General features: G+C 42.2%; 1 protein-coding gene across 1 annotated transcript in view; it reads right to left on the reverse strand.

Moving 5' to 3' along the window:
- Window positions 1-12,952, reverse strand: part of LOC105531302 (golgin subfamily A member 2) — a 62,071-nt gene that overhangs the window by 19,539 nt on the left and 29,580 nt on the right. The window contains 2 exon segments of the mRNA XM_011969193.1: window positions 1,682-1,731; window positions 2,777-2,898. Of these exon segments, the coding sequence (XP_011824583.1) occupies window positions 1,682-1,731; window positions 2,777-2,898 (172 nt within the window).

Consider the following 12,952-nt stretch of genomic DNA (forward strand, 5'->3'; position numbering starts at 1 on the left):
GAAATATGGGGATCTGGGCCTTTGTTTCCAGAACAGAGAGACCTGGGCTGGGCACAGAATCTCAGAGCATTAGGAAACAGGCTCCAGACCCCCCAATCCACTGGACCATCGGCAGAGAAAAAGCCAAATACACGGCTGCAAGATGCCTCTAGGCCTGTACTCTGCACCATACCACTCAGTACCTCCTCTGAGCTGGCAAGGTGAGTCACAGCACCTGGACAGACCTGACCCATTGGCGGGGGCGGGTAACAGGTGTGAAGACTGAAAAGTCTCTAACAGCAGGCAAGGGTGCTCTGTCTCAGTCCCCCTCCCCATGCCCATCTTCAACAGGATCTGGTGCCATTTGTGCCCTGCTCCTCTGGCTTGTCAGGAGCACCCCAGGCAAGTAAGATATGAAGGAAATGCCAAATCACAACCAGAGGAAGTCATCTCCTAGCCCCGTGTACCCCCATGCCCTGCCCCCCACCAGGCTCCCTGTGCTCCTGAAAGGTGCTCTGTGAGTTCATAATGATGGCCATGACCTCACCACTCTCCCTGCCTCCCCTACTCCCCTTATGGATGAATGTTTACCCACCTTTAATCTTCAAGTCAGCCTCAAATGCCACTTCCCCCAGCCTCGAGTCCATTCGGAACCAAGCTACCCCAGAGCTGAGCATTTAGAATGTTCCAAAATTCTCTCTTGCCTCCTTCAGACGAGTCTGCTTCCCTCAGTGTGCAGCCTACCTTGTTCATCTATTCTCTCCATTGTTTATTTAGCAAAGTGCCTTTGCTATCAAGAGCCCAATGAATATGGCTAAGTGTTCATTTGATTTTAAAGAGATTAGGGGCAGAATGTTTCAGTCATTTATCTGTTTGGTTAACCTCATATCTTTTACAGTTAGTTCCCCTGAAAAAATAGCTTCAATCCTTCCAACTATAATGTGAACTCATTTTCTCTTAACCCTGTGTTTTCTCTCTTAAACCAAAGTGAATTAATTTTAAAAAGTGACAAACTTCTATGTGGTCTAATGATCTTTGCCTTTAGGGCAAAACCTAAAGGTTGGTTGGGTTTTTTCCCTCCATCCCTCCTAGTCTGAGAGCATCATATTGGGCATTCAAAAGCCCAAATCTCAGGCTGGGCATGATGGCTCATGCCTGTAATCCCAGCACTTTGGGAGGCCGAGGAGGGCAGATCATTTGAGGTTAGGGGTTCGAGACCAGCCTGGCCAACATGGTGAGACCCTGTCTCTACTGAAAATACAAAAACTAGCTGGGCATGGTGATGGGCACCTGTAATTCCAGCTACTCAGGAGGTGGAGGCAAGAGAATGGCTTGAACCTGGGAGGCAGAGATTGCAGCGAGCTGAGACCGTGCCCCTGCCACTGCACTCCAGCCTGTGCAACAGAGCAAGACTCCATCTCAAAAAAAAAAAAAAGCCCCAAATCCCACAAGCCTGCTCTGAAAGTTATTCTCAAATTGTTGTTAAACTTTAAGGTATGTCTCACCTTCTCTAAAATGATAAAAGATGTGGGGGAAGGAAAAAAACCAGTCAAACAGCTGAAGAAGTGGACACAAATAGGCTGAAGGTTAAGGCAGCAAAATAAAATAAGCCGAAGACAAAGTATTCCCCCAAACCAGAGAAGCCTAAGGGCATGCACAGCTGGAGAGAGCAAGCCAGAGAGAAGTCTCAGCACTCCCTCACCTTCCACATGTCCAGTGTGGGGAACGCAGCACCTTCACAAGGTCCTGAATCTACAGGAAGCGAAAAGGGAAAAACAAGGGCAGGGGGAGAAAGAGTCACTTAGAGAGAGGCAAGAAAGTCAGAGAATAAGGAAGATAGGGGTTCAGGGAAACGAAATGCTAAAGAAGAGTGGAGGAGGTCAAAACCACGACCTGTGATTGTGACCTCCTCCCACCAAATGGCCACCTGCTGCCTTGCCAAGGGCCAGAACAGATAGATGGGAAAGTCATCTATCTGCACTGGTCAGGTGACCCCACTCCATGTGACTGCAAAGCAACGCAGTCACATGGAGTGGGGTCACCTGACCAGTGCAGCTCTTCATATGCTCACTGGACCCCTCTCCACAGGCCCAGGACATGGGCGATAAATCTGGGAGAGCTCCAGAAGACCTCCACCTCTATTTTAAAAACCAGACTTTTGAGTAACCGTTCACTTGAACAAAGGGGTCTCCAGCTAAAAAACAAATGTGGAAGACACTGATCTTATCTGGTATCATCTTACAGAGGAGGAAACTGAGGCCCAGTGGAAGAAGTGATTTTTCTGTGGTCACGCAGCAAACTGATGGCAAAGATGAACGCAAAAGTTAGATCTTCTCCTAACCCTAGTGCTTCGGGTTCTCCTCACCACATGCTGGGGCCCTTTCAGTGACTCCTAAAGGGACAGCCTGATGGCAAATGGCTGTTCTCATTGGCCTGGTTTCCCCTTGAGAATGGGGATGAGGAAAATCAAACAGTAACTACCATTTCCTGGGTGTCCTGGGTGTTTACAGCAGACCCTGTACTAGGGATTAACATAAAAACAACAGCAATAACAAATCTCATTTAAACCTCACAAATATATGTAAAACAATAGCACCCCTATTTTACAGATGTGAAAAAGGAGGCCCAAAGAGAGCTCAAGCAATTTGCCCTAAATCTTATCCCTAGCAGATGGAGAGGTAGGATTCGAACCCAGAATTCTTAACCAGTACCTGACAGTTTTTCCACAATCTTAACAATTACCCTCTACTGCCCCTTGGGCCCCTTGTCCCCAGAAGCCTGGCCAGCCAAGACTCACATCCCCAGGTGAGTGGCAACCACCAGAAGTTGTTGTCTCTGTGCTACTGCCATTTTGTTTCCTTTTCTTCCTCTTTACTCCTGCCGAACACAAGGGCTGTTCCTCTGCTAATATTCTCTCAACTTTGGAAAAGAAGAGCAGTAATACTCATGAGAACTACAAGCCCCTACAGTCACATCCTACGTTACGGTTTTTACAAAATACTCTTATACACCATGTGATTTAATGCCACCAACAACTGTACAAGGTGTTGTCATAATCACTTAAGGACAGACAAGGATTGATACGATGGCTAAAAAAAAAAAAAAAAAAGGCAATAATGAAACTTAAACTCAGTCTTCTGACTCCGAGCTCTGGGGTTTTGCCATGAATCAGCAGCTGCCAGGGACCAAAACCAGAGGCAGATGTAGAAAAGTAAACATGAAGTAGGCAGGAACTGTACACTGTGCAGTTCAGAGTCACACATCGGCACACATCTGTTAGTGTAAGAAGTACACCAGCGCGTCTCAAACTTTTACATCAATGTATCCTCATGACAGAAGGCAGCCTTTCTGTTAAATCTGGGAATTTATCAGAAAGAGGACAACCCAAGCCTCATTTCAGAGAGAAGTCTGGTATACTCTTAGAAATCTATGTGACTGTCACCCCTAAGTATATTATTTTTTCTCTTTCAAGAGAATGAAGCCAAACTGATGCTTCAGAAAGATGCCTCATATTTATCCTGTGCCACTCAAAGTACCCCAGGTTGAGATGAGATGAGGAAGATTCAAGCTGTCAAGTTCAGTTTCCCAAGATCTGTTCCACAGAAGATGAGCAGATCTCACTCCAGAGACCACTGACTGAAAGGCACTCTGGTGTCAGAACCATGGAGAACTCAAATATGAGGTAGATAACTCAGAAAACAAAATGCTAAAGTCTCTCTTAAGAGTAGACGCCTGGAAGGAAACCAACCAATCCCATTCTCCCATTGACAACTGTCAATGTTTGCTCACCGGTGCAGGAGGAGGTGATGGGGGGAGTGTAAGCTTTTCACACTGTCAGTGTCTAAGTTAAGGGAGTAAGGCAACCTGAAACCTCTTGCTCCCAGGTTCCATAGTTCCCATTCCCCTTCCAGCTGGAAATTTGTGCTGCAACCAGAGGAACCAGAAAGGGGGTGAGAACAGTTAGGGGATTGGGTCCTAAGATCAAAGGCCGGTCTTGTGGCAATAATGACAGTTCCCAGGGGGATTGTGACTCACTACATTCCATTCCTTGTTGGGATGATCAGACCCTACACCAGGCCATGGGGGCTACGAAGTCCGGCGGAGTCAAAGGAATGAGAAAAGACTAGTTAAGGCATAAAGTGGGACCAGGGGGCCAATGCTAGTATGGAGACTGCGAAGACCCCGAGCTCTGGGAGCCCACACTATTTACTGGTGATCAAACAAAGAAGCAGGTAGTAAGGATGTGAGGGTTGAGAGAAAGCAGTGCATCAAGTGAATGAGCTACAGCTGTGACGGTTTAGCATTTTCTTTGAAGTATATGGAACACATTATGCTACTTGAGATCATGGAAAACATGTTCTTCTAGTTTAAGATACACTCGTCTTATGAACCTGGGCTTGCTAGAAGCAAGGAGCCAGCAAGTCTAGACACATTCCAGAGGCCACGAGGGGTTTTATGCCCTGAGCCCTGGATTCCATCCAAGCCACAAGGGGTTTTATGCCCTGGGCTTAGATTGTGGTGCAGCAGGGCAGCCTTCCACTCTTTAGCACAGAGCTTGGTATTCCAAAGGTCATGAGGGGTTTTATACCCTGAACCCCAGACATGTTCCAAGACTCTTTTGCTTTATGTCAGACATGCAAGCCCTGCCTCAGCTTCTCTCCCAATACTCAGCTTTTCTCCCAACAACTCCTTCCTTGTGGGGGCCACATTGCTCTGCAGTGGGGGAGGGGGTGCTTGGAGATGTGAGCTCAAAGAGCCCAGGGAGGTCTGGCTTGGGTGGCAGGAGGTGAGGACCAAATCTGGAGTGGAGAGCCTTGGGAGTCATTAGCCCAGAGTCACCCAGGGGTGACCAGTGAGGGTGGGGGCTGGGCTGCTGATGGGGTGGGGCTGGCTGACAAGACTTTGGCTGGGGAAGCCCAGAGGCCCAGCCCAGTATGCCTCAGGAGTGGCACAGACTCTGGCAGTGGTCCTGCTGTCGGAGGGGGCTTGGGGCTGGGTCAGGTAGCCATGACCCCGTGCATTTTACCTTTTTTTCTTGGCCGTGGCCAATTGGCTGCATTTTACCTTTTTTTCTTGGCTGTGTCCAATTTGCTGTGTCAGTTTCTTCCGACACCACAGGGCAGGGAGGGAGGTGGGGTTGGGACCACATCAGTGTGATCCTGGCAACCACTGCTAAACACTTCTAGCCAGCTACCACGCAGCTGTGCGACTGAGCCAGCGGAGGCGTAACCAGGGCCGCAATAGAACGCAGGATAAGGGCATGGCCTCAATGCTCCAAGCCCATTGGTCAATGAGAAAGGAGGTAAAAGGGAAAAAAAAGGGAAAGGAGACATGGCCAGGTGGCAGTGTGGCCGGAGGGACCTGTGGTTTCACAAGGAAAGCTGCACAGGCAACTGCTGTCCCTTCCCACTCCAGGAGAGGGTCAGGGCTGGCTTTCACTTTTAAAACTTTAAAACTTAAAAAGAAAATCTGCACGTACTTTATATACATGTGTGTCTATGTGTGTGTATATGTGTTCCTTCAGAGCTATCTTCATTATACAGCTTCTATGCCAGGTCTTTGATTTTGGCCTTTATTATTCATCTTCAGATGGAGCACAAGAATTACCAGTATTACCTTAATTGTGGTACAAATCCTATAAAAGTGGAAAACCCATAGCATGCTTGACGATTAATGCAGCAGACTGTATTATCCAACATTCCAATAAGATAAAATAATCACAATGATTTCTCTTTTTTGGAAAAAGATTATTTTATTCTCCTACATTATTGTTAAGACTTTTTAAGTAAGAAACGTGTCTAATATCTTTAAAAACACAGCTTTCAATTTAATAAGCACTCAAAGCTCTTTACCAGTTTAAAAAAAAGTACAAGGTCCTTCTAAAGTAAGGCTAAATGCTAAGTGATGGGGGAGAGAAAAAGGACATAAATAACTCCTACTCTCAAGGGGTTAATCACTAAATCCTATTTGACGAGAATCACCTGGCCTCTCCAAACCTTGCAAATGAAACTGAATTTCTCACTCGATACTTGACTATGACTTGTAATCATGAAAACCAAGAGTTGTGTTATGTCACTGTGTATTGCTTGTTACCTGAATTCCACACTAGGCTGGGATCAAGGGTTCAATCTTTCATGATTTGCTCCATAACCTGTGTGCTTCTTGTCCCAGACCAAACTAAGCTTTCTTCTAGAGTTCTACAATTTACAGTTAGTATACAAGAATGGTTCTCAAAAATGTAGTCTCTGGACCAGCACCACCAGCATCACCTGAGAACTTTTTATAAATGCAAATTCTCAGGCCCCACCCCAGACCTGATGAATCAGAAACTCTGGAGTAGGGCCTAGCAATCTGTGCTGCAATAAGCCCCGCAGGTGTTCAGGAACCGCTGGCATACAGCAGGTAGAAAAATGTGTTTCCTTCTGTAGGCCCAAAGCCAGGGATACTACATGTTCTGTCTTTATATGAAACAAAGACATGCAATTAAAAGACATAAATCTCCTTCCTACTCCCACCCTCCAGCTAATGTGTTTAATAAGTTAAACAAGAAAACAAGTGTCAATCAGAGATTTAATCTAAAAAGTATATTTACAGGTATCTGTTCTTATCCAGTCTGATCTTACACAATACCACTTACATCCTCCTACATCTAAAGTTTTAGAAAGGGACCTTCACAGTATAAGTCTAAGGCACACTAGGAGTTCTATAATAAAAGACCAAGTAGATCTGAATGTCCAAACTTACTAGAGAAGAAAAGTGGACCACTGGCTGTATTTTCAAATTGCATTCAACAGGAAATTAAAGTTTTGAATTTTTTTCACCTTCATACTTCCAAGTTAATAGAATTAAACCAGAATACTCCATTCTTTCAAAGCCTCTAGCCAGGCAAAGTTTTACTTTATTACTTCTTGCTTTTGACTGATATAAAGCAGAGTCCTGGTAGGCATATTGTGTATACTTGCAAAGATGCAGAACTAAAGTTGTTAATATTAAAACAGAAGTCCTGTAAACTTCAGATGGTGAGTGTAATACTTCAGAACTAGCACTAAAGCCTCAAATATGAAAAGATACCAAAAACACCACTAGCAAACAAAAGTAAACTCTCAGCCAGAAGCAGTAGTTCATACCTGTAATCCCAGCACTTTGGCAAGCTAAAGTGGGAGGATTACTTGGAGTCAGGAGTTCAAGACCGGCCTGGGCAACATAGCGAATTCGCATCTCTACCAAAAAAATTAAAAATTAGCTAAGCCTGGTGGCACACGCCTGTAGTCCTAGCTACTCGGGAGTCTGAGGTGGGAAAATCGCTTGAGCCCAGGAGTTCGAGGCTGCTGTAGCTACGATCATGCCACTGCACTCAAGCCTGGGTGACAGAGCAAGACCTAGATAATTACATTCTGTCCTGCTCCTGTTTACACTAAAATCACTAAGTTAAAACACTTTCATTCAGCAGGATAAAAATTAAGTGAAATGGCAGGGCGTGGTGGCTCACACCTGTAATCCCAGCACTTTGGGAGGCCGAGGTGGGTGGATCACCTGAGGTCGGAGGTTTGAGAGACCAGCCTGACCAACATGGAGAAACTCCATCTCTAATACAAATACAAAATTAGCTGGGCATGGTGGTGCATGCCTATAATCCTAGCTACTCAGGAGGCTGAGGCAGGAGAATCACTTGAACCTGGAAGGGGGAGGTTTCAGTGAGCTGAGATCACACCACTGCAGTCCAGCCTGGGCAACAAGAGTGAAACTCCATCTCAAAAAAAAAAAAAAAAAATTAAGTGAAATGTGGCCAGGCACAGTAGCTCATGTCTGTAATCCCAGCACTTCAGGAAGCTGAGGCAGGCTGATTACCTGAGTTCAGGAGTTTGAGACCAGACTGGCCGACATGGTGAAACACCGCCTCTACTACAAATACAAAAATTAGCCAGGTGTGGTGGCGGGTGCCAGTAATCCCAGCTACTCAGGAGACTAAGGCAGGAGAATCACTTGAACCTATGAGGCAGAGGTTGCAGTGAGCCGAGATCATGCCACTGCACTCCAGCCTGGGCAACAGAACCACACTCTGTCTCAAAAATAAATAAATAAATAAATAAATAAAGTGAAGTGTGATTTTGGAGCCTGGGTAGCTAAAAGAGGAAAGAAAAAATAAAGCTAAACAACAAATTACTTAGTAGGAGAAAGTTTTTGTAACCTCGGTGACAGAAAAAAGGTTGATATCGCCAGTCCATAAAGAAAACTTTAAAATTACTCAGAAATATGATTTTAAAAGATAAAATTATTTTTTAATTTTATAAAATTACTCAGAAGAAAACAAATGGTTTCCAACAGAAAATGGGCAATGGAGAAACAGACACTTTCCACAAGAATAAAAATAGCCAGTAAGCATATAAAAGATTCAAAAGCACTAGAAATCAAAGAAATGTAATGAAAACAATGAGATTTTCTGCTTAAAGACCAGGAAAGATGGCAAATGGAAGGGGGAAGTTAGAGCTCTGTCTCTGTTGGTGGGAGTATAAACTGAACCAAATTTCCTGCACGATAATTTGAAAATTTCTATTAAAATCCCTAAAACTGTTTTATATTATTTTCCTCCAGAAATTCTACTTCTATGAATTCAGTCGTAAAATGCTTGCTCGAGTCCATTAAAATGTACATATGAGGAAATTCACCTCTGAGGTGCAATGATTAACTTAATATACATCCAGCCATTAAAACTGATGATACCAGGATATATTTATTGCCATAGAAACATGCCCAAAATATAGTAAGTGACAAAAGATTATATATTATGATTCTACTTTTTACAATGTTTATATGCATAAAGTATAAAAAGCAACAAACCAGAATGTTTTGACTGACAAAATTAAAGATGTTTCTTTATATTTTGTCATCCAAATTATTACAGAACGTGATTTCCTTTATAATCAAGAAGAAGTGTTATTTTCATTTATTTATATTTAAATTTCCTTTTCTTACTTTTTCTCATGTATGTATCCCATGTAGGCTCGAGAGGTAGAATCCCTGCCTCTTGAGGTCATTCAGTCAATTTTTGGAATGTACACTACACGAAGCTGCCCCATCTTCCTTTTATTTTAAAATGTCTGGAAACATTTTTGTTTTAAATTGTTTTATTGTTCTCAGTGTTTTTTAATATATATGAAATTGAGGCAAAGACAAAGGAAAGGCTGACTCCCCACCTTCCTGGGGTTACTCTTCCAATTTTTGCTGCTATTGCTATGTTTTAACATTCACTGGGTACTAAAAAGATGGGCAGCCCCTTAGATCCTTTTTTCATAATCTCACTTCATTCCTTCATTCACTTATTCTTAAAGGGGTAATGCATACAAACACATAGTTCGAAAAATTTAAAAATATAACTACAAAAGTATGTGGCAAAATCCCATTCATATCCTATTCTCCCTCCACAGCCAAACACTTTTAATCGGTTTCTCATGTATCATTTCAGAATTTACATTCGCAAATACAGATGTATATTCTTATTCTGCTCTTATCTCTCAACACAAAAAGCAGCATACCATATACACCATACCATTCTTTGTTCCTTTTTAAAAACCACACAATATATCTGAGTTCTTCTACCTGAGTACATAGGTCTTTCTCATTCTTCTTTACAACTACACAGTATTCCATTGTTTGGATGTACCACAGTTTATTTAACCTGTTCCCTGTTGGCAGACACCGAAGCCATCCTCATCATACTATCACAAACAATAATGCCAAGGATAACCACCCACACACCAAGTTCATTTCTGAATGTGCCTTTGATGAAGCCTCTATTTAAATCAGCACAAGATCACAAGGCTGGAAAGTTAACTCCTTTTTTAGTTTTCATTATGTACAGCAGAATGTAGCAAAAGACTCCCCTGAGCAAAGCAAATGTACTCTTTGAGGATGTATTTCATAAAATAAATGGATAAACAGAACACCCAGCATAACAATTTCTATTTAACAATGCATATGTATGTATACAATACATGCACATGCGTAGAAACTATAAAATAAATCCATCAAAGCATTAAGCATTGTCTCAGTATGTTGGACCTACGGAGTGCTTTGTAGATTCCCCCCTCCTTGTTTATCAATTCCAATTTCACAACAGTGAATATGTACAATTTTTGCAATGTAAAATTTCTAAAAATGTTAATTCAAACTAAGCTGGATATATTCTTTCAGTCTGTCCTATATTTGCATAGTGTTCCAGAGTGTTCAAATATCATTTCATTTAAAAATTTTTTTTCGATATAGAGACAGGCAGGGTCTTGCTCAGTCAACCAAGTTGGTCGTGAACTCCTAGACCCTGCTGGATCCTCCCACCTCTGCCTCCCAAAGTGCTGGTATTACAAGTGTGAGCCATTATGCCCAGCCAGCTTCATTTGAGAAACCTTTCCCTAGCACTCCATATATTACTAATTATTCCTTCTTCATTTTCAGATAGCATTTTCTTCATATCTGTATTACCTCACTTGTCACATGATAACCAGGTACTCGCCCATCTGTCTCCCTTGATTGCTCATGGTCTCTTTGAGCAATGTGCGACCTTGAACAGTGTGTGACCTTGAACATTCATGCCTCCTACACAGAGAAGGAAATGATTCCCTACAGTGTCATCTTTCCCAGAATTCAATGCCTGTATTTGTAAATTGTTCTAGATACTCTGCCAACAACCTGAGAATGTTATGCTCTTCCCCTAAAACTTCCATCCGTTACTGAGTATCTACGGCCATAGTTAAATCAACTGTGACATGCTCTCTGGCCAAGCCCATTCATAGTTTTTTCTGTAGGTGATTTTTAATTTTAATTTTTGATTTTGATTGTTTTCTTTTTGGTATTTTTTAATCTAGGAGTGTTTGGTAAACTTCACCCTATCTATATCTCTGTGTCTTTGCACCTGCTGGTCTCTGCTGGGAATGATGTCTCAAGGTTTTATTCACCTAGAAAGAATTCCTACTCATCCTTAAACAATCAGCTTAAATAACACCTTCTCTGGGAAACCTTTATATCCTTCCATTCTTTCAGTAAGACTTGAGAATTCCTTAACTCTTGAAATGTTTGTGCCTCTATTACTATGTATCAGGCACTGAACTAAGTGTCTAGGAGAGAAAGATGAAACTGTAGAAACTGCCCTCATAGAGCTCATGGTATAGTATGGAAAAACAGCCATATTAACAAGTAATAACCACACTATAGTATTAACTACAATACCAAAAGGGAAATGTATTGAATATTTGACATGTGTCAATCACCTTGTTAGATGCTTTATTAACAATTATCTATGATCATATTAGATAAGTATTTGGACAGAAGGCCATGAAACTCTAGGACCGCTAGAGTTTGTTATACTCTCAATTGTCTTCTAAAGAAACTGTCTCCTAATGGTTCTTTCTGAATATGCTATAGTCATACAACTATTGTGCAACTGTAGCATACACAAAAAGCATATCTGTAGCATATCCATGTGACCAATAATACATAAAACCAACCTTACTTGTTTGGCCACAAGTAACTGGACCAAGGCTCAGTGTTTCAGCTAAGGACAACATAGAGCTTGAATTTAAGGGAGATCACTCACCAAGAACATGGCATGGCTCAAAATTCTCTCCAATAGGGGCCTTCCGTTTTTAGGAGGTGACAGGCTAATCCAATCAGATACTCTTCTCTTGGAAAATAGAAATGTTGGGTGAACAAAGGAAAAGAGGGCAGGTCTTCAGACCTCAAATCCTACCCTATATACTGCTAAATTAATGTTCTGTGACGTTTTGAAAGTACTAGGGCCAACAAACAATATGGCTACTTAGATGACTTCCCATCCAAGTTTACATTCAGCCCTCATTACCAAAGATGATATGTGTGTGCCTCTTCATTGCAACCCATCAGGGTCTAACACATCATATCACCACTTCTGAAATTAGGAAATAAGCTTAGAAGTCCAAGAGCTGGACCAAAGCAATTCAGTTGGTAGGTAGCAGAACCAGAATTCAAAGAGCAAGTCGGCATGATTCTTCTGCAATACCCTGCCAGTAACATGGGCACGTGGCCTCAAAATAAACAAAAGACAAGTAGAGGTTGACATGCGTCAGTGGAAAGAGGCTCAAAAGGAAGAGTTTATACCCAAGAACAGAACAGAAACATTCTGGAAGTATGTCTGCGAATGTGAAGTAGGAAAGGGCACACCAGATTTCACCTTGGTCAAGTGACTGTCTACTTCCCCCGAGCTCCAGACTTAGCTCTCTGTCTTTCTTACTGTAATATAAAATCCACAGGGCAGGACCTTAATCTCTAGCTTGTTCACCACAGTTTACAGCAGAATCTGGCTTTATGTAAGTGTTTAATAAAAATATGAATGAATAAATTAATGAACTATCAAAGAAGCTAAAGAAACATTCCACATTGTTGGGGGAAAGGGTTATCATGAACCAGACCCTAGCAGTCACTTTACAAATACAGTTGATGCTCATTATTTGTGAATCCTATATTTGCAAATTTGCTTACTTACTAAAGTGTGTTTGTAATCTCCAAATTAATACTTGTGGAGCTTTCCAGGTGATTCATGAATATACACACATAGTAGTGAAAAATTTGTCACTCCTTGCACACGTCCCAAGCTAAGGTCAACTAAGGTGACCCTGAGCCTTCTTGTTTCAGCTCTCATACAAATATGACCCAAGGATAGAGACAGCAGAGGGCAGTGCAGGGTAGCGCAAGAAGCTCTGGCTCTGGGACCAATTGGAGGAAGTCTGAATCTTAACTCTGGCACCTGTTAGTGAAGCTTGTATACTTCCTTTATTCTTTTGTAAATAAAGAAAATTCAATCTACCAGGATGAGTTGTTTTTAGGAATTAAGATTATAACCTATGTGAGATATGTATATATGTGCCTATTTTCCCTGGGAAGAAGGGTTTAGTACTTCTTTTTTGTTGTTGTTGTTTTTGTTTTTGAGACGGGGTCTCGCTCTGTC

Source organism: Mandrillus leucophaeus, unplaced genomic scaffold (genome assembly GCF_000951045.1).
Source record: "Mandrillus leucophaeus isolate KB7577 unplaced genomic scaffold, Mleu.le_1.0 Scaffold12, whole genome shotgun sequence".
In the NCBI taxonomy this organism is placed as follows: Eukaryota; Metazoa; Chordata; class Mammalia; order Primates; family Cercopithecidae; genus Mandrillus; species Mandrillus leucophaeus.